Source organism: Podarcis pityusensis (assembly GCF_964106645.2).
Source record: "Podarcis pityusensis genome assembly, chromosome: 1".
In the NCBI taxonomy this organism is placed as follows: domain Eukaryota; kingdom Metazoa; phylum Chordata; class Lepidosauria; order Squamata; family Lacertidae; genus Podarcis; species Podarcis pityusensis.
In genome coordinates, this window is record NC_138028.1 from 44,239,810 (window position 1) to 44,262,136 (window position 22,327).

Genomic DNA, 22,327 nt, shown 5'->3' on the forward strand with positions numbered 1-22,327 from the left:
TAAGAATCACTCTGCGCTAAAAACGGGGATGAATAAATAAGTATTGGCTTCGGGTTTCTCAATAAAAGTGCTGTGTTTTAAAGTGGCATCTGGATAATTTATCTGCTGCTACTCTAAACTGATCCATATGGACAAGAAATCCGGTGGTGCTGAATAAGCATATTTGAATATGTTACATTCTCCCCATTGTGCACGTCATGCATTATCCTGGGGCACTTCCTCTATTCCCTTTTGATGATTCTTGCATGCTGTGTTGTGGAAACATATACAGTAACTTTGCATTCAGTCTCCAAAACAGTTTTGTTTATTGTTTCTCAGCTCTCTTAGACTTGATTCAGGAAGAGCCTTTCCTAGCCAGATCAGTTTGTTTGCTTTCCAGATTTTTTCAGCAAAGCAGATTGCTAGAAATCTGTGACACAGAAGATGACAATATTGCCAGGGTGGAGAGATCTGAGAATCTAGAACAATGCTAACATTAGATAAATCCTATTCTTCTGAGGGGATCATGACCTCTAATGCCTAGTATGTATATACCAGCTACATGGCTGGTGAACTCTACCCCCCCTTCAAGGTTTTTTTGGGGGGAGAATAGGAGAGTTTGAATCCAAAGCCTCATCTGCTTTTTAGTTAACTTGGTTAGCATGTGATTACAAAATATGCATTATTATCCTCTGGCCTGGATAATGCTCATACCATGAAACATACCCACCTGGTTGTGTGCACTTAGCAAAATCCTGCAAACTAGACTTTCTAAAGCCAAGAGACCATAGCACAGATATATCTTACTGTTATTTTTTTTCTCTCTGTTCTGTGTCATTTGTTTCAGGTGCAAACAGATCCCTCTGGTCTCTATATTGCTACAAGCTGCTCTGACAAGAACCTTTCTATCTTTGATTTCTACTCAGGAGAGTGCGTGGCCACAATGTACGGGCATTCAGGTAAATCGCTGAGCCTTTGTTGATGGTGAATGTTGCTTGAAAATTCTTACTGAGTTACATTCCATAGTTGTTTTTTTAAAATGAAGGGAGCATGTTATAGTACAACATTTGGTAGTACCACATTTGATAAAATATATTTTCATAGAAATAATACTTCTCTCTATGTTGAGTACTTAGGTGAGCTGGTGCAATTGCAAATGAGGTGCCCTTTAGATGTTTCAGCAGTGGCATGGTTTATTTTAATTAATCCATATAGTGGATTTGTTGAATGGTTTCATATGATTTTTGACTGGTGGCCTCGAAGTGGCTCATAATTTTTAAAAATCGCAATTGATACATTAAAAGCCACGTACTTAGAAAAGAACTAGCCTGGCTTCATCAGGAGTTGGTACCTGGCATTGTCTTTGCCTACCTGCCCTCTTCCCTTCCACACAGGACAGTTGGTAGTAGTGGGTCCTCTGGTGAGGGAAGGATCAGTCCACCTGCTGCTTTGTCTTTGCCTCCTGCCCTCTGTAATCCTTCAGGTTTGTTTTGGTATTACATGTGAACTGACGCAATCGGTAAGGGTTAGGCAACGGATCCTGTAGGGCTTATGGTCATAGAACTCCAAGCTGTTCATTTGAAGTCATTGCACATGACAGTGTTTCAAGATCTATTCTCCTTGTCCTTCTGACATTTACAGAGATTGTAACTGGGATGATGTTCAGCAATGACTGCAAACACTTGATCTCGGTCTCTGGTGACAGGTAAGCAAAGGGATATTTCTGCCTTAGATCTTCCTTTCATCAGTGGGTATGGATCCTTAAAAGTTACTTTAAAAAAAATGGGGTGGCCTTGACTCTGTGCGCTGAAAGAGTATTAACATAGGCCTCCCACTGTGAGGTGTGATAATATTTGAAGAATTATGAGGAAAGAGGTGCATCCTGGGCTTTCTGAAGTGTCAGTATGAAGGTGGGAAGCAGTAGGCACCAGGCAGGTACACTGAGGAGACAGCACTGAGCTTCTAGCCACAGGTATTGAGGAGGATATAGAAACTTGCAGGAGAACTCATCTTCTACAGGAACATGTATCTGGGTAGAATTGGGGTTCTTGAGTAAGACAAGACTTGTTTCTGTGTTTCCTGCTTACAGCTGCATTTTCATCTGGCGTCTGAGTTCGGAGATGACCATCAACATGCGGCAGCGCCTGGCAGACATGAAGCAGAGAGGGAAGCAAGCGGAGAAAGCACAGCCAGGCAAACCAGCTGGGCTTGCCAGGTAGGAGGAAGCCATTGCGGACAGTTTTCAGTAAGAAGAGGTGTTTACTGGCTGCATAATCAAGTGGAAATTCAGATGTGGAGGGACGCAGGTGGTGCTGTGGTCTAAACCAGTGAGCCTCTTGGGCTTGCCGATCAGAAGGTCGGCAGTTCAAATCCCCATGACGGGGTGAGCTCCCATTGCTCTGTCCCAGCTCTTGCCAACCTAGCAGTTCGAACGCATGCCAGTGCAAGTAGATAAATAGGTACCGCTGCGTGGGAAGGTAAATGGTGTTCCCGTGCGCTCTGGCTTCCGTCATGGTGTTCCGTTGCGCCAGAAGCGGTTTAGTCATGCTGGCCACATGACCCGGAAAGCTGTCTGTGGACAAACGCCGGCTCCCTGAGCCTGAAAGCGAGATGAGCGCCGCAACCCCATAGTTGCTTTTGACTGGACTTAACCATCAGGGGTCCTTTACCTTTACGTCCCGTCTCCCCCCCCCCCCCAGATGTGGCCATCTTCTAATGCAGGGTTGGAGAACTGTGGCCCTTCGGATGTTGTTGGACTTCAACACCCATGAGCCCCAGCCATCTTGGCCAGTGGTCAGTGATGATGGGTGCTGTAGTTCAGCAACTTCCAGAGGGCCACAGATTCCTCATTCCTTTGTTAATGGAAAGAGTGCGTCTGCAGAATAGTGAGGGGGTGAGCTATGTTCAGTGATTCCCCCCTAAGTCTGCTCCAGAGGGTCCCCCAACCCACCGGAGTAGATTTTTGGAGGGTGTGGGGTAATACCGGGGAAATTGCTGAGCATTTCAATGGCTAACTTCTTCCATTGGCTGAAGATCACTATTCCACCCCATGTTTTACTTTGCATTTGTTGATGACAGGAGACTACGAACTTGTGTGATAGTTCTGCATCTGTACAAAGGGGTTTTCATTAAACAACTATGGGCTCTCTAATCTATATTACTGTCATACCTTATGTTCTTCTGGTAACATTATGGGAGGTTGCCTGTTCTTCATGGGGTTACACTACCTCTGAAGGAGCTGGTACATAACTTGGGGTACTTCTGCATCCTTCCATCAGCTTTGGCTGGTGGTTCAGCTGCACCCCTATTGGGACAGGGATAGCCTAACTTCTGTGGTCTATGTTCTGGTAACCTCTACGTCAGATTTCTGCAATGTGTTGTATGTAGGGCTGCCTCTGAAGACTGTTTGGAAACTTCAGCTGGCGCAGAATTCAGCAGCCAGGTTGCTCACCGGAGCAAGATGGTTTGAGCATTTTACACAGATCCTGGCCTGACTGCACTGCCTGCCAGTTATTTTCTGGGTCCAAATAAAAGTGCTGGTTTTTATCTATAAAGCCTTGAAAGGCTCAGGACTACAATACCTCAAGAACCGTCTTTCCTCATATGAACCAACCTGGTTCATCATCTGAGGCCCTTCTTCATATGCCTCCGCAACATGAGGTCTGGAAGGTGGCAACATAAGAACAGGCCTTTTCTGTGGTGGCGCCCTGCTTGTGGAATGCTCGCCTCAGAGAGGCTTTCTTGGAGCCTTTGTTACATATCTGTAGGCACCGGGCAAAAACATTCCTCTTCTCCCAGGCCTTTAAAACTGTGGCATTTTAAACTGTGTGTGGGAGGGCTATTGTTTTTGTTTGTTATTATGCTATATAGTTTTGTGTTTTTATATTGTAAACTGCTCTGTGATCTTTGGATGAAGGGTGTGGTATAATAATAATAATTAATAAAAATAGAAGGGGGCACAGAGCAGAGCCTCACCAGAATGGCCTGAGGGTAAGGCCTGGGGAGGGTTGTGCGGGCTTCATTTTACTTTGTTTTCTCGTCCACGCTGTCCCTTAGGTATGTGCTTTATTTAGTTTAGCCTAAAAATATCTACCATTATCCAGCATGTTTCTCAGAAAGCCTTTGCTCAAGCATAGAATTCTATTCTGAGCAAAGGAAGATCACGTGAGTGGTGTTAGCCAGATGTCTGGGTGTCAGTACAAAGGAACATACAGTACAGTCAAACCTTGGTCCCCAAATGCCTTCGTTTTGGAACGTTTTGGCTCCTGAACGCCAAAACCCCAGAAGCAAATGCTCCGGTTTTCAAACGTTTTTTTGGAAGCCGAACATCTGACACAGCTTCCGCTTGACTGCAGGAAGCTCCTGCAGCCAGTCGGAAGCCACGCCTTGGTTGTTGAACATTTCGGAAGCTGAATGGGCTTCCAGAATGGATTACGTTCGACAACCGAGGTTTGTCTGTATGTGGTAGCAATAGTCAGATTGTATAGCTATGAACAAACTTGTCTAGCTGGGATGGGATGGGGAAACAGGTAACACTCGAGATGTTGCTGAACTACAACTCCCATTCCTGCCCATTGGCTATGCCTTCTGGGGCTGGAGTTGGAGTCCAACAGTATCTAGTATTTTGTTGTCAGAAAAGGGGAGGTAGATGAGGAGGAAAGCATTTTGCATGTGCTCAAACGTGCTCTGTTCTATTTGCTCTGGTATTTCAAAGTTCTAATCCCTGCTGAGTCATTGCTGACATTAAATCCTGCTGGTGCCTCAGTAATATCCTTCCCTGCTATGCCTCAGCAGTTTGCTGTGGAGAAGCTTTTTCAAGCCAAAAATGCTGGAGCTGTGGAGCAGTGTTCTTTTTATAGCAAACTCTTTGCCATTCCAGCAGCTGCACACACAGCCTTTGCCTTTTTTGAGGGGCAGCCTGTGTGTCAGGCACTGCCGGTTTCAGTCAATATTATAAAGCTTGCTTGTCACATGCTCTTGCTGGGAAAGGTTGAGTCTGCCACATACCAAGCCCTGCCGCTTGTTGGAAAACACGTTTGGTGACCTCTTTGATTAAGCTGGGTGCTGTCTGTCTGGTCAGCATTTAAAAGGATTGTTTCCTGCACTGGCCCTAGTTGTTGGATATGAGTAGAGAGACCTGAGGAGCACTGCTTGATGAATGTCGGAAGGATGTAAGCTTCACTGTAAGGAGCTTAAAAGCTGGGGAAGTTGTGTAAGAAACTTTTTTTAAAATGGGTATTCATTTATTTTAGATTGGATTGAGGTTACATCGATTTTGTTGCTGCTTGATGTTTGTAAGGATGTTGGTTCGTGTGTAGCTAGGGAAAAGTTCTGCAGAAATCTTTTAATTGCTCTGTGATATTTTTAGCTCACCTTTCTAGTTCCATTGTTTAAACTTGGTATAAGAAAGGAGGTGATGGATGTAAGATGCATTTGGAAGCCAGCTAGTGCCTTTGGTAGTGTTACTGAGAACACCACAAAATGAATGAGCATAAACCTTGTGGAATGTTCTGAGAATTATGTTCTGCTGATGTGGCAAGTGGGAGACTGGAAATGCTTCAGTTTGAAATGTCATGTTCTCTGTCCTCTTAGCAGATATAATATGGACCTGTCCTTACAAAGCACAGGTTTAGGAATGTGCCATTGGCCACATGTTCTCCCTCCTCTGCTTCCAATGTATTTCAAATCATGGTTTGCCATGACTCAGAAAATTATGGACAGTACTTTCCCTCCAAGCCTGGTTTGGACTGAAGTTGATTGCAAACCATACTTTGGAAGTGGCACTAATTGTGGTTACAAATTTGGATGTTGCAGCAAACTATAGTTAGAGCATACTAAGAAAATGAGAGAATGAAATACAGCGGGGTGGGGGGAGTGTGAGGAGGAGAGAAGATGGGAGCCCACTGCACATTTTCTCAGCCATGGTGGTTGTTTTGGTTTTTTGGAAGACTGCGTTCCTGATATATGTCCCACTGTGATGGAATGCGCATCTGATAGTCACTGAGACTCACATGGATCCCTGCATCTATTTACATAATAATGAATTAATTTGTGGTACATCTTAAAAAAATTCTTTTGTTTATGTTTTATTCAAGTTTCAGATTCTAAGGACAGGGATTTTTATGCTGGATTCCTTTTTTCCTGATGATGATTTTTTGTTACTGTACTCTGTTATAACTGTTTTTAATTTTAATTTTAAATTGTTTCAGCCTGCCCTGGGACCTGCGGGCAAATAATGCTGTTTTGTTGTTGTTTTACTTGTAGAGAGGAGTGGGAGAAGATTTTCAGGCCAATGTTTATACCAGGGGTAGGGAATGTATAGCCCTCCAGATGTTGTTGGACTCCCCAACTCCCAGCACGGCCTATGGTCAGGGATGATGGGAAATGTAGTTCAACAACATGTGGAGGACCACAGGTTGATTTATACAGTTTAAAAACACATTTTGCTTTCTTGTTGTTGTTCCCCTCCCTTGTCCAGTTATTCTTCTGAAAGCTTCCCTCACCCTCTCAACAAGATTTAATATTATCTAAACATAAGCTGTGAAGCTTAAAGGCTTTTATGAACTAAGATCATGGTTATAGTTTTCTCTTCTTTTTTCCTGGTGATTTTGGATGAAGTGTACATGTCAAGAGAGAATTAAAGTTGGCTTTGATGAGCACTTCTGTGCTGAAGGTAGATCACTTGTACTCAGTGCTACTTTTCTAGAAAAAGAGGGGCCGGAACTCACCACGGACACTGCCCTCATTCTCTTAGAACGGCAATGATGCCCACCTGACAGGTGGAAGAACTGAGTTGGTGGGATTATTTGGTGGAAGTGGTAAAGCAAACCGATACACATTGAGTAGCGCATGGCACTGAATCAACGCAGTGCTGACCATAGCCTGGATAAAGAGGATAAATATCATTGTAACAAGGCATGCCATTTAATTTCTTTAAATATACATACGCATGCCATCTAAAAAAGCTTTAAAAAATAAGCTAGCATTCTTAGTGCCTAAGAAAACAAGTTACACCCTATGTTTATAAGTTTCCCCCCCTCTTTTATGGAAAATTCTCCAGTCATATCGGTGATGCACATGCAACCAGCAACAACTGTGGAAATGTTATTGCAGTTGATGCATGTGGAAGCACACCTAATGCCTGCATGGAGGCAGCTCCTTCAAGGCATGGCCTGCCGTTGTTTTCCTCACTCCTTTTCAAGCACAGGCCTGTACCCAAAGCACTTTATAAAAGCCTTGCCTGTATTGCTTACTACTGCTGGTATTTTCCTGCTCTCAGGGGTTGCTGCCATTTGAAAGAGATCACCACAGCCCCAGATAGGTGGATGCATACTCCCTTTCACCACCGACAGCCATGATCTCTGCCTTTCCTCCATAGATCATTTGTCTAATCCTCTTTAAAAGCTTTGGGGGGTGGAGAGAGAAATTCATAGAGGAGCGAGCTATTGACAGCTACTAGCCATGATGGCTATGCTCTGCCTCTGCAGCTCCTGTGCTGGAAATAACAGGAAAAGGTGTTATTGTGCTCAGATCTTGCTTGATGCCTGTGGGCTTCTGGTTGTCCACTGGGAGAACAGGCTGCTGAACTATATGGACCATTGGCCTGATCCAGCAAACTATTCTGGATGTTTTTAGATCTGGGGCAGTTGAAGTCTTGAGTGGGTGGTTCATAGTACCGTATTTTTCGCTCTATAACACGCACCCGACCATAACACGCACGTAGTTTTTAGAGGAGGAAGATCCGTAGGCATGCCACCCGTAGGCATTTCCTCCATAACACGCACAGACATTTCCCCTTACTTTCTAGGAGGAAAAAAGTGAGTGTTATGGTGCAAAAAATACGGTAGATTGTCAGGGATTTCTGACTATTGACACTCGACCAGCCCATTACTGTCTCTTGGCACTGGTGTAACACCTGCTCTGCTTTTGCTTATTCAGATGGAATGGATTGATGGAGTGTGATGTCATCAGAGCATGGATGACACCTTATCCCCAATGTCAGGGAACTGCCATCGGAAGGAAGGGAAGTGAAAGGGCTCACACAGGTTGGGAGAGACTCAGCAGCTGAAGAGGGAACCAGTAGGGGGAGAGGAGCTGGGCTGAGGGAAAGGGAGCTGGAGGGATGGCTCAGAGACACTTCCAGCGAAAACAGTGGGGAGGTTTCAGGACCTCCTGTAGGGACACCCACTCCTCGCCGGAAACTGTCACGCAGAGAGTCCAGAAGACGTGTTTCCGTTAAGGAGCTTTTATGTTGGAAGCGATTCCGAAAGCAACCACTGTCGGAATCTGCCAGCGACTGACGGAGCCATGTTTAAGGGGCTCCGTTACAGACAGAGGTTTGCAAACTTGACCAAACTCTGAGGGACTAGGATTTTACACACAAGCAGCTCATCGTCCCATCACAGCATTCCGACAGTCTTCGTGAGCAGCTTGTGCAGGAGAAGGCATCATGAGCAACCCAGCCGGAACCGGAGAAGCAGGAGCTGGAGCGGGTCCAAGCCTGGAAGAAAGGTACCGGGTGTTGGAGGTCCAGCTAGCGCTGCAGACGGCGAGGCTTGAGGAGAGGAGGGCTCAGGATGCAGACAAAAAGGGGAAAGACACCCAGCTCGTCAGAAAGGTACCAGGATTGGTGCAGAAGTTTGGGGGGGAGCCCAAAGACTATCATGGCTTTCGGACAGAGATGCAATATGCCCTCAATCTGCAGTTTGATGAATTCCCTGACGAGGAATCACGAGTGGCTTTCGTGATTGGGCATCTTGAAAAGGGGGCGAGAGACTGGGTTAGACCCCTGATGGCAGCGAATAGTGACGTCCTAAAGGACACAATGAAGTTCTTTCGCGCCATGGATCTGATGTTTTCCAGCGATATTGAACAGGGAGTGGTCCGCAGACAGTTAATGGCTTGCAAACAGGGGAGCCGATCTGTCCGTGAGTACTGGACCGAGTTCACCATGTTGATCCATAAATTGGGGTGGGATCTATCGGCGGAACCCATTCAAATGCTCTTTGAAGAAGGGCTTTCTTCGGCTGTGAAAGACGAACTTTCCCGGGCGCCCAGGGCGGAGTCTATGGACCAGCTGACCAAATCAGCGCTGACCATAGGAGCGCGCCAGGAGGCGAGAGCATTGGAGAGGCGGGAAGGGAAGGGGGAACGTTGGAAGGAGTTCCGCATTCCAGACATTCCAGAGCCAACTTTCCCGCCGGCAGAGCCGATGGAAATCGGAACAGCGCGCGCGCGCGCAGTTTCAAAGCCCAGTGAGGGGGGAAAGAAGGAGGGAAAAGGCGCCCGGAAATGCTATCTCTGCCAACAGCCAGGTCACTTTGCCAGAGTCTGCCCCCAGAGGAAGGAATGGCAAGGGATGGTAGGAGCTGTGGAGGGAAGAGAGGAAGAAATACCGAAGCAAGTAAAAGCCAACGCCTGGCTGCCACCGTCGGGGCACAGCAGCCAGGCCAAAGAGCAGTGAAAGTGCCCACGCCAGAACCTCCTAAACCCGCCCTAGTGATAGAAGTGGCGCTAGAGCTGCCAAACGGACACCCTCTAAAGATAAAGGCGCTGTTGGACTCAGGCAGCTCCTGCAATTTCATGAGCAAAGAGTTTGCAGCTGAACACCAGATACAGACGATCCCTTTAAGCAACCCCCTGCAGGTGACCACGATCGATGGCAGGGAGCTGTTGGGAGGAGAAGTCAGCTTGCAGACCGTCCCAATGATAATGAAGGTGGCAAGGCACACCGAACTGATAGCGTTTAATGTGGCCACCTTGGGAGGAGCTCCCATTATATTGGGGATGAGCTGGCTAGCGTTACATGATCCGCTGGTGGGCTGGCATCAGAGAGTGGTTTCTTTTGGTTCAGCACATTGCTTAGAACACTGCAAAGAGGGAAAGGGTTTGGCAGGGGCCCAAGCCACCCTAGCAGGGACTGAAGTAACGGAGAACGTGAAGGTACCACGACAATACGCAGATCTCCGCGACGTCTTCAGCGAAAGGGAAGCTGACCAATTACCCCCGCATAGACCCTTTGACTGTCAAATCAATTTACTCCCTGGGGCACAGCTCCCTGCAGGCAAGCTGTACGCCATGTCAGACAGAGAGATGCAGGAGCTAAGAGAGTTCATTGACAAGAACCTGAAGAGAGGGTTCATCAGAGAGTCCAGGGCGGTGGGGGGCAGCCCAGTGTTTTTTGTGGATAAAAAAAACACGAACAAGCCGAGGCTTGTGTGTGACTTCAGGGCCTTAAATGCAGTGTCAGAACCAGTGGCTTTCCCTATGCCCAGGATTGACGACATTTTGACAAGGGTCAGGAAGGGAAAGATTTTTACTAAACTGGACCTAAGGGGAGCGTACAACCTGATACGAATAAGGAAGGGGGATGAATGGAAAACCACCATGTTCACCCCTTTGGGGGCATTTGAATATTTAGTTATGCCCTTCGGCCTACAAGGAGGCTCCGCGTGCTTTCAATCGTTTATGAACCACGTCCTGGGGCCTTTGCTTTACAAGAATTGTGTGGCCTTCTTAGACGACGTGTTGGTGTATTCTGAGAATGAGGAGCAGCATGTGAGAGACGTCAGAGAAGTGTTGAGCAGGCTGCAAGCCAACCAGCTGTGGGTGAAACTGGAGAAGTGTCAGTTTCATACCAAGGAGGTGGAATTCCTGGGGTATCGCCTGTCAGACAAGGGATTGGCCATGGATCCCGGCAAGGTCCAGGCGGTGCTGGAATGGAAAACACCCAAAACAAGGAAGGATGTGCAGAGGTTCCTAGGATTTGGGAACTTCTATCGTAAGTTCATCCGAAACTTTGCCCACCTGACGGCGCCCATTACGGACTGTCTCAGCAGTAAGAAGAAGTTCGTTTGGACTGAGGAGGCGGAGCGAGCATTTGAGGAACTAAAAAGGGCCTTCGCCTCGGAACAACAACTCCTGCATGTGGATTTACAAAAACCGATGAGAGTGGAAACTGACGCATCAGACAGAGCGATTGGGGCGGTGCTTCTGCAGCCAGGGAAGGAGGAGTCAGAGTGGAGACCGTGTGCCTTTTTTTCGCGAAAGCTGAACAAATCCGAGAGGAACTACACGGTGTATGACCGAGAACTACTAGCCATTCATGAGGCGTTCCGGAGATGGAGGCACCTGCTAATTGGCGCACAACATAAGCTGCAAGTGTGCACTGACCACAAGAACCTAGAGTATTGGAGGACGGCACGAGTGCTCAACCAACGGCAAGTGAGATGGGCCCAGGAGTTCTCCAAATTTAACTTTGAGATTTGTTACGTGCCAGGCCCAGAGAACATTAGGGCGGACGCTCTCTCACGCAAACCTGAATATTTGGAGGGGGAGGGAGCACCCGAAGAGAGACATGTCATTCCAGAGGACCGCTGGGTGTGTGGGGCGGCATTGGTGGGACAAAGAGAACTGGTAGAGGAAACAGAGAATGATGAATACGCCCAGAATAAGCTCAGAGGTCTTAGGGGTGAGGGAGAGGAACCAGGGGGTTTCGAGGAAAGAAATGGAGCTTTGTATTACAAAGGGGCACTGTATATCCCTGAAGGAGACTTAAGGGGGAGGGTACTCAAGCAGTTGCACGACAGCCCCACGGCGGGGCATTTTGGACAACACAAAACCATGTGGTTGGTCACCAGGGAATTTTGGTGGCCTAAGGTGAGGGAAGATGTACGGGAGTATGTAAGAGGGTGTGAGCAATGCCAGCGAGCCAAAGGGGAGAGGCGGGCACCGGCGGGGCTATTAGAACCCTTACCAACCCCAGAACGACCTTGGGAGGCAGTGTCGATAGATTTTATGACTGATCTGCCGAAGTCCAAGGGGAAAACAGCCATCATGGTGGTGGTAGACCTACTAACAAAGATGTGCCACTTTGTAGCCTGCTCGCATGCAGTCACGGCGGAAGAGACAGCGAAGTTATTTGTAGAACACATTTTTAGGTTGCACGGGGTGCCATTGAGGGTGGTCTCAGACCGAGGAAAACAATTTACTTCCAGGTTCTGGAGGAAGCTCATGAGCTTACTGCAGGTGGAGGTCAACTTTTCGACTGCCCGGCACCCTGAAACCAACGGGCAGGCGGAAAGAGCAAACGGGGTCCTCCAGCAATACCTGAGGTGTTATGTCAATGACAGAGAGAATGACTGGGTAGAAAAGTTGGCGCTGGCGGAATTTGCCTACAACAATGCCGAGAATGTGTCCACAGGGATGAGCCCCTTCTTGGCTAATTATGGGTGTCATCCCAGGGCTTTCCCAGGGGGAGAAGGGGAGAGATGGGGTGTCCCGGCAGCCGAGCATTTTGTAGAAGAAATGGAAGCAATCCATCGTCAGCTCCAACTCAACTTAGAAAGGGCGAAGGAAGAATACAAGAGGCAGGCAGACAAGAACCGAAGGGAAGGTGAAACCATAAGGGTGGGAGATAGGGTGTGGCTGTCAACCCAAGGGTTGCCGTTCAAAGGAGGTTGTAAGAAATTAAGACCCAGGAGATTGGGTCCCTTTGAGGTCATTCAACAGGTCAACCCAGTGGCTTTCAGGCTCCGGTTACCCAACCACATGAAACTGCACCCAGTATTTCACAGGTCGTTACTGTCACCGTATGAGGGGGGACGAGAAGGGATGGCCACTCGGGGACCGGTCATAGAAGAAAGGGAATGCAGCAGCCATGTGGCAGAAATCCTCGACGCCAGATGGAAGGGGGATCAGGTGGAGTATTTGGTAGCGTGGGAAGGAGAACCGGAGTCAGAAAACACTTGGGTAATGGCAGAAGATATCAATGACGAGGTATTGATAGAAACGTTCCATCAAAGGTTCCCAAGGAAACCTCAGCCTGTGGAGAGGTTCCGGAGGGAATACTTTGGGACCACCGATGAGGAGGAGGAGTTGGAAGGATTCTCGGAATCGGAAGGGGAAGGGGAGATGGACTCTGAGGAGGAGGAGTACTTCGAGACCAGGAACCGCAACAGGTGGAGAGAAGTGTTCGGGACATCGGAAGATGAAGGAAGTTCATTCCGGGGTTTTGCCTCCTCACCGCCCGTAGAGGAGGGGGCGAGAGGGGATGAAGGGGGCCCTGGAGGGGAGGTGGATGTCAGGGAACTGCCATCGGAAGGAAGGGAAGTGAAAGGGCTCACACAGGTTGGGAGAGACTCAGCAGCTGAAGAGGGAACCAGTAGGGGGAGAGGAGCTGGGCTGAGGGAAAGGGAGCTGGAGGGATGGCTCAGAGACACTTCCAGCGAAAACAGTGGGGAGGTTTCAGGACCTCCTGTAGGGACACCCACTCCTCGCCGGAAACTGTCACGCAGAGAGTCCAGAAGACGTGTTTCCGTTAAGGAGCTTTTATGTTGGAAGCGATTCCGAAAGCAACCACTGTCGGAATCTGCCAGCGACTGACGGAGCCATGTTTAAGGGGCTCCGTTACAGACAGAGGTTTGCAAACTTGACCAAACTCTGAGGGACTAGGATTTTACACACAAGCAGCTCATCGTCCCATCACACCCAATCCCTAACATATTTTGGAAGTGCAGCACTGAGGGAGACCAAAGGCAATTGGAACAGGCCATCTGCTCAAAGGCAGGCTCAGCAAGCCACCCCCACCCCCTGCAGTCATTCTAGATGACTCAGGACAGTGTTTTAAGAGTGGACTAATTTGAAAAATAAGGATTCTCTATTTGCAGAAAGGAAGTTGGTGCCCCTTAGCCCTATTTCTGTACTGCTGGCAATTTGCACATTGCAGGGAAAGTTATTCCCTCTCCAGGCTGCCCTGTATTTGGTAGATTAAGTTATTTTTGTCTCCAGAATAATGCCTAGCTCGAAACACCTACCCGCAGCACTCATAGCAGTTGCTAATGGCAATCATGGCTTTCCTTGTGCAGAGTCATGGAACAGGTGTGATGTCAATGGGTTTAAATGTGACATTTCTTGGAAATGGGCAGTTTTGGCTGCTTTGGTTCAGTTCTTGCTTTGCCTGAAAGGGGAAAATGTGAGTCTCTCTGGGGAAGGTTTATGCTCAGAGCTCATACCAGGAATGCCTGCCTTATCCATTTTGATTAAGGATCCATCCCAGGTATTCTAAGCACTCTTTTATTGTGTAGCAGTGCAACATAACACTGAGTTATGGTGCGCTGGTCTTACATTGCCAACTGTCTTTTCTCATAACTGCATTCTTTGACCTTCCTTCCTTTCCCTGCAGGGATCAAATTTGCCTCTGTGCAGCACAACAAAATTCATATTGTGCTTTATAAAATTAAATCACGAAAGGATGAGAAGAAACATCTAAAGGCACAAATAAATAACTTTCAAGTGCCTTAGATTATTAGTGGGAGAGATTTATATGTGCACGCAACTCTCCCACTAAAACCGATGGGACTTGAAAATTGCTTAATGGTGCCTCAGAGTGCTATGTTAAGGATTTGTGGTGATGTGTGTTTCTAGCCTGTTTAATATGCTTTCACCATATCTGTGGACCAGTAGCACTTTTAAGGTAAGTTTTCTGGAAGTCAGAAAGACTTACATCTAATTTCCATCTTCATCCCTCCCATTTAAAGTTGCTGTGGCTTAATGGTGGCGTTCTGGAGCTGTGCACAAGAGTGTTTTGAATAAATAATGTTGATGCTCACCGTATACCTTATGCCAATGCTTCTCTTCATTCTGCCTTTCTAGGCACGAGTCGGTCTCTGTCCTCTCATCTGCGCCAGTGCTGTCATCGGACAGTGACAAAGATGGTGAAGATGAAGGGAATGAGGAAGATGAGCTACATGGGCTGCAGTCCTTCCAAGTGCAGACTAATGGCAACACTGAAAGGGATTCAGGTATATGGGAAGAGGAGCATATGGTATTCTGGAAGGAAGTTTAACCCAAAGATAGGGAATAAAGAAAGAACCAGGAGAGAAGCTGACAGCTGGGCTTGCACAGTTCCTTGCTGTTTTCTTCACACAGCCCTCATGGTCCTTGCAAGGAGAAAGTACTGTGTACCAGCAGTGCACAAGCACACTTGGCAACCATTCCTCACAATTGTGCCAGCGTGCGTTTCCAATTCTTACAGAGTATTTCTCCAAACAGTTGTGGCCCTGGAGTAATTCATGTAGAGAGAATATGGCAGAAAATGACTCAGAATGAACCCGGCACGAAATCTAGGACAATGGCTATATGAGATTGTCCAACTGAATGTATATCTGTGCCAACAGCTGACAAAGCTGAGACGGGAAGTTGGTGCTGTTATTTCCACTAGGGAATCATAAGAATTCTAAGCAGATTACTACTTCATTAACCTACTAAAACGAGTGATATGTGCATGCGTATATTCATAGGGCTTAAAAAGAAATGGGTTCTGTTGTGATTTATCTTTGTTTAATCAAAGATGTTGCACACAGATTGTGTGTGAAAGAGCTTTGTGATGGTGGGAAGAAAATCAGCTTTGTTGACTTGTGTATTTTTCTCCTCCTAGATCCAGATCTTTCTCTTTCAAGAAGCTTTTCCCACTGGGAAATGAGGAGGGTGAGTTTTCAATACATTAAAAAAAACCCAACACCTCTGAAATGTAAGAACAACAGCTGAAGAGCAGATGGATATTCACAGAGTCAGCCTGCCCTAAGATGCATGATACATTGATGTAGTCTTCACACCACGCCTTTTCCATAGCCTGCCAATTTCTAAATGCCCAGGCATACACAGATTCAATTACCAGTATATCTAGCAGCTTCAGCTTCTCCAGTACACCCACTGTGTGGAGGTTGTTACCTGCTAGGTACAAGATGTACCTCTTTGTTGTGTTAGGCTCTCCACTGCAGATCTCCTTAAACAGGCTGAGGACTGCTGAGAAGATGTCATTTATTCTTAGAAAGCTGGTTGGCATTGAGAGGCATATATTCTGAGAGTGCCACGGATGCTTCAAATAGGAATGTGTTCCCAAAATGGAATGGATCATGTCTGAATTGGTAATACCACCTTGCCACCTATTTCAAGACAAGCTTGTTCATCAGCTTGTCAGCTATGCAGGTAGCAGAGCTTACATCCTGCGTGCTAGCAGGGAGAACCAAAGTGAACACAACTGACTTGTTATCTGCAAACCAATAATTATGATTTGTCATGACATGTGAATGCAACCAGTGCCCCTTGAGGCTTAATGCCATCAGAAATGGTATAAGATGCCCATCCCTCTCCCCCCCCCCGCCTAGTTTATATCAAGCTAAACTCTTACTCCTCTGACACCAATTAAATATTTTACTCAAAAGTGCAGTAGGAGCACCCTATCTCCTCAGCTAATCAGAGGTCATTGTGCTCGGCCAAACCCTTTTTGGAGACAGGGACACATTTGGAAATCTACAGCTATCACAAGCATCGCAAAGTGTCCATTTGATAGCAGAAAATTGGTGATGTGCATAACTCTGCCCCTAAATCAGGCAAAACAGATAAAACATAATTTTTTAAAATTGACCAGGAGTCTTGCGTGGATGGAGGGGTGCCTGAGCACTGTGGTGCCTGTGCTTTTCTAGGAAAAACAGGGAGAAGCTGCCTAGGACCAATCAAGCAGCAGTTGTCTGTTCTATTGAAATCCAAGGTCTTTCAGATATCCCAAGGTTTTGCACTGGTGGGTGAAACTAGATACTGCTGAAAATATGTGTAATGTTTAAATAACTGCACAACAATATAGTGAGGACACGTCCTTTCTTGTTGCCTTATCTCTCTGATTTTGTTCTGACTGTCCTTTTTAAGAGATCTTATTTTGGCCTTGCCTTTTCATCTACTTTTTTTTTTGCTATGATAACTCTGTGGCATTCTGCTCCTCTGAGCAGATTCATTAACAATTAAGTCCTGCTCCTTTGGCATTGCTTTTTACAAGTTACTTCATTTTCCTTTAGGCAAAAGAGATGGCAATGATTCAGTGTTCGGAGGCCACCATGAGCAAGGCGCCTCGGCAGCGTGGTCGTTGGTCGCAACCCACAGGCAGCCTAGAGATGACGGTTAAATCCATGCTTGACTTGCGGCAGCTGGAGTCTTTCTCCGCCTCCCGCTCTGCCAGCCGAGATTCTCTTTCCCAGGTCAGCAATGGGGATGACCAAGAAGAGCGTCCTGATCTCCCTCTGTGTGTCAATAATGTAAGAGCTTCCCTTCTTAATGCAAGAGATGAGAAACTGCCACATGGGAGGGATGGCATTCTGCAACGAGGTCTCTGACCTTTTTGAATTCTGACCAGGGGATACTATAATATGATAATATTATATGGGTAGTAAAGCAGTGCATTGTGGGTTAGTGCATTGGATCCTGCTCTGGGCTTTAGATGGAGCAGCCATCGAGACCAATCAGCTGCCAGACCAATGTTTGCTGGGAATTGTAGGAATATAAAAACCATGAATAAAAGATATTCTGCTTCTTTGCTCCTTAGAACAGAATCAGTAGCCTGACTGGCAGGCAGGTGGATATGGCTAATGAGTTGGCTCATGCCTTTCTGAAGTGGCCATGTTAACTGCAGTTTTTCTGCATGTTGCTTTACCAAAGCTAAACTAGCTTTGTTTCTGCATTGATATTCTAGGCTGGAGGCTCTGCAGCTCCTCAGGAAAACCAGCCTTGTGTTCGACCCCAAGTTATTCGCCTTGTGTCCTGTGAAGGGGGGATTTTCCCCCAGGAACTGGAACCTTCGGAGAGCGAGGAATGTGTCATCTACCCCGAACAAGATGAGATTCACCCTGCAGATGTTAGCAGGTAAAAAAAATAAATTCCTTTTTTGCGCCTTGCTTTTAGCGAATTGAGGTTGTATGCCCGCCCCCCCTTCCCCAAAGGAAAAATAATAATAATGATTTGATGATCTGGGTGAGGCACCATGCTGTCCACCACATTCCAAAGTTACTGGTGGGTTTTATAAAAGTTGGCCTGACTGTAGCATGCAGGCCGCAATGAGATGAGGCCCGTTAACATAATCTTTGCTTGTGAGCAAGTCATACATATGAACTACTGCTGCCAGATTTCTCCTTGGATGACTGTCTTGTGAGTTTCTTGTCCTCTCCTGCTCTCCATCCTCTTCTTTCACGCTTGCCTGGTTTTGAATTTAGTAAGAGAATGCCCGAGCTTGTTCTTGAAACAACTAAAACAGTGGTTGTTTGGAGATGCCACTAACATGACTTGGAGGAGTCATGCGGTATAATAAAAATATTGGAAGAAACTGGAGAGACTTCGGCCTGCTTCCAGCGATCTCTCCCTTAATTATAACATTTAACTCTCCCTTCCCTCTGTAGCTGTTTCATTTCCTCGGCTTCCAACGTACAGTGTTACGATTGTGGGCTGTGGATGTGCCTCCACAAGCTGTTATACTCTGAAGGGTGCTTTTTTATATATATAAAAAGGCTGACTATTAGTGCTCTTCCCACCTCACCTCACCCCCCACCCCGCCACTTCTGCTTTATGTTTCTAATGTTATGGTTCTAAGATTTAAACAGAGCAGATTGTGGACTCTTGGAGCTGTCAGGCAGTGGGGGGAGGTCATTCTGGGCAGCGTTTGGAAGCCTGATGGACACGGCACTCACACAACTTGCAAGCTGCGGTGCAGTTAGTGTAAATAATATTCTCAGCATTAGTGACCTTCATGCTTGAGTTCAATCGCAGTGACTAGGAGGATTTAAACATAAAAGAACTCCCAAGTATTCCATAAACAGAAAGCCTTTTCTTTCAGCCACAGAGCTAAGAGAAGCTGCGTTAAGCTAAACATACACTGCTGGAGTTAGGACCGAGAACTGTTGTCATGGTGATGTGCGGAGTCTCTTAAAATGCCATATGCAAACTGGTTTTTCCTCTCATTGGCTTGGTTATCCGTAAGGATTTTCACATATGGCATAGACACAGATGGTAGCTTAGGCCTCAATTTTTCTGTGGATGTGGCTCTTGAGTGTCTTTTAGTTGATGAGGAAAATACGAGAGAGAGAGAGAGAGAGAGAGAGAGAGAGAGAGAGAGAGAGAGGGAATATAATGGAAATGGAAGGGGAAAGTCAAAATGTCACTGTCCAAGCTCTATGAAGTGCAAAATAATTGTGCATAAATGGTGAAAAGGTTAGGCTTTACAAAACTTATTTTTCGCAATGGTGGGAAGCTAGTAGCACAGGTGTGCTTTAAGAGTGTAATAGTTTAAAAGTTGTCAATGCTGGTTCTCACACTTGATTCTTCCCCTCTCTCTCAGCGAGTTCCAGGTAAAAGCACTTCCCCATGGGAAACTAGGTAGAGGCTACCACAGCAACGGGTGCCCAGATAAACACAGCCCTGACAGTGCCTGCTCCGTGGATTACAGCAGCAGCCGCCTCTCGAGCCCTAATGAAGGTGAGATATTTTTAACTATTTGGACTTGTGCCCCACCCCCATTCTGAAAACATCAGCAAGATGCTACCTACAGTTAGCAGGGACAAGAAGGAGTTAAAATGAAATATATAAAACCAAAACAAGTACCACACCAGGCCAGCTTAATCTTGGCCACCAGAAAGCATTTCAGATGAAAAGGTCTTGCATGCTTCTGATACTTGTTTGAAATACTGGCAGACATTTGACTTTCTCTGATATTCTCATTGCACCTTAGTGGGTGACTGAATATCTTTCTTCTGTGGTACCTCCAGGTTTGCCCTACTGGGGGAACTGATATACAGAGGCTCTCCTGGACCAGAGCTACAACTTGCAGCTGGTGCATGGCCACTGCTGCAAACAACCATCTCCTAAGTTTCTTTCCCCACCCCACCCCCAAAATATGTATATGCGAAATCCCAAACCAGGATTTGCCCCTTTCTCTCAGGAACCCCACCCACCCCCCAAAAAACATTTAGAGCTAAACAACACCATTCACACAAAAAACTCTCAACCACATTCCCAAATGGGCAAAGGGAGCTTTCCTTCCTCAATGCCAAACAGCAAGCGCAGTGGGCAGAGCCACAGAAAAAGGCACCAAATGGAAGCAGCTGCTGGAATGGAAGAATTGAGAGCATGCTTAGAGTGCACTGCTGACTCTTCCTTTCGAATTTGGCATTGCAGCTTTATCTGTCTAATATCTGATGTCATTTGATGGACACAGGTGGGTGTGGTTTGGGCCAAACTGAATGAGGAGACCTGGTGGGCCAGTTTAAGTTTGAGGTTCTCGTATGGATTGACTACTGGGGAGGGTTGTGGGAGAGGAGACTGACTTGTTCAAGCAGCTAACAACTTATTGTAAGTACCCAAGAGAAGGGTGGCATGCAGAATTCAGGGTTAAATAAACAGTGGGGTGTTAAAAATAAATAAATCCCCCCTCTCTGTATTAAACAAGAATTTCTCAGGAATCAGGAAAGGCCACCTTTTCCCTGTTCTACTTTCCTGAACTCCCACCATTCCTACATAGGAATAAAATGCTCCAAGTTCAGGGCCAACCACAAACCTGAACCCTCTCCCTGCAATCTACATTATTGTGCAAGTTATGTTTGTGTCATGTTCTCCACTTTAGATTCTGAGAGTACAGAACCTCTTAGTGTGGATGGTACGTCCGATCTGGATGAACAGGTGGGAGAAGAGGATGAGGAGGATGTCAGCACTGGTGTGTTGGAAGGAGATGTCCCCAGGACTCCAGATCAGGAGAAGTTCCTCAAGCAGCATTTTGAGACCCTGGCCAGTAACGGTGAAAAGGGTACATTTTCAAAACCAGTGGCAACTCTTGACCTTTTTGTGATTCTCCCAAATGTATTCCTACTAAATCTACTTTAGACTATCAGTGTCCCCACCTGTTGTGACTCTCCTGTGACAACTGTGGAAGCAAATGTCATTGGTAGAATAGAGAAAATAATACCTGTAGACCTCCTGCAAGTTTGGTGGCACAATGAATGGAGCCTTGTCAAAATGGCAGCTTCCTCTTTTTTGCTGACCTATGGGCAAAGTAATACAGTACTGACTTGACTCATCTGTTTGTGCTGGGAATTGAGTAGAAATGCAGTGGCCCCTAGTGGTAGACTTTGCAAAGTTAAACGTTGTGATGAAGCGTAGAATTGTAAGAACAAGAGTATCTGGCACCTTAAAGACTAACCAGTTGATTGTGGCATAAGCTTTGATGGACTAGAGTCCATTGCAATTCATTCATTCATAAAATATGTATATGCTATTATGTCAGAAAAACATGTATCAAAGCAGTCTACAGCAACAAAACTGTACAATGAAAACCTCCTAATTTGTGTACATTTCCCCCTTTTTAATTCGTAGGTGGATCATGTAGGACCCTGGAGAGAACGGAAAACAGTATTTCTTCTCGCTTTCTGTCCCAGTCTCCTGCTCTCAGGTACAGTCACAGTTTTCCTTACTGCTGGATAGTCCGGCCTTGCTTTGGCTCAGGCATGACAGCCTCATCTCTTTAACTTTCTGCTCCTGGTGCACCTTAGCAAAAAAGGCTTGCTCTTCTGAAGAGCCAGGTCTTTTTCTATAAAAAGACTGCGTCTGTTTTGGGAGGGTGATTTGGAAAGGCCCAAGTACCCCAATGTTCAATCATGGTGGCTGTCTTTGCTTCTCTTTCTTCAGTCTTCCTGTGAACTTCACAGCTGTGTCGATGAATCCATTTTAGCTGATATAAGAACTAAATTTTGCCATGTGGTTTACTCTTCACCATTTATGCGCTATAAAATGATTTTGCATTTCATTCAGCTTGGACAGTGAAAAAATCTTATTCAGTCTTGCTTTACCAATGAGCTTTAATCTGGTTTTCTTCCATTAGCAAACCCCTTGTTTTGCTGACTAAGCTCCAGACACTGCATTAGTTTTTTTACAAAATTATTTCAGGAAACCTGTTAAATCTGATGGGGGTTGGAAATTGTGATCTTGTGTATTAGAAAAGGGCGTCTATGAATGTTAGGGTTTACTGAGCACATGGTTCTGGTTTTTTGCTAAAGCAGCAAACAGAAGAGCAGTCTACTCTGATTGCCTACAACTGTATGCTGAGGCCTTTAGGTTAGTGCTAACATCCTGCTTTTCAGGTAGAAGAGGAGACGGAAAAGCAGGCACAGATATCCCATGAGTACAGGTCTTTCTCTAGAGAGTTTAAGTGGACTAAAGTGAGGGCCTGAATCCAGTAGCATGCTGAGCTGAGAAACCTTAACCCTGATTATAACTATGGCTTATCTTCCCTTGCTGAAACCTCTCCGTTTCCCCCCTTTCACTTAACCCTCCTATATAGTAGTCTTGTCTATGATTAGTCTATGTTCACCATACATCCAAGGGGAAAATGTGTTTGTATGAGGATTTTGGCAGTAAGAGCTTGTCTTGCTGCCATGTAGAATCATAGAAGTGTAGGGTTGGAAGGGACCCCTAGGGTCATCTAGTCCAACCCCCTTAAATGCAGGAACCACAGCCCCAAATTAGCTACATAGCACTGTTT

General features: G+C 46.2%; 1 protein-coding gene across 5 annotated transcripts in view; it reads left to right on the forward strand.

Annotated features, from left to right (window-relative positions):
- Nucleotides 1-22,327, forward strand: part of MAPKBP1 (mitogen-activated protein kinase binding protein 1) — a 122,611-nt gene that overhangs the window by 88,702 nt on the left and 11,582 nt on the right. For 4 of the 5 annotated variants that reach the window (XM_080996345.1, XM_080996346.1, XM_080996347.1 and 1 more), the window contains 10 exons: nucleotides 827-938; nucleotides 1,621-1,684; nucleotides 2,069-2,194; nucleotides 14,632-14,780; nucleotides 15,416-15,465; nucleotides 16,830-17,066; nucleotides 17,501-17,670; nucleotides 19,136-19,272; nucleotides 20,417-20,596; nucleotides 21,163-21,238. In XM_080996345.1, coding sequence (XP_080852471.1) covers nucleotides 827-938; nucleotides 1,621-1,684; nucleotides 2,069-2,194; nucleotides 14,632-14,780; nucleotides 15,416-15,465; nucleotides 16,830-17,066; nucleotides 17,501-17,670; nucleotides 19,136-19,272; nucleotides 20,417-20,596; nucleotides 21,163-21,238 — 1,301 coding nt within the window. The remainder of the gene's footprint in view (nucleotides 1-826; nucleotides 939-1,620; nucleotides 1,685-2,068; nucleotides 2,195-14,631; nucleotides 14,781-15,415; nucleotides 15,466-16,829; nucleotides 17,067-17,500; nucleotides 17,671-19,135; nucleotides 19,273-20,416; nucleotides 20,597-21,162; nucleotides 21,239-22,327) is intronic. The other variant, XM_080996348.1, reaches the window with a different exon arrangement.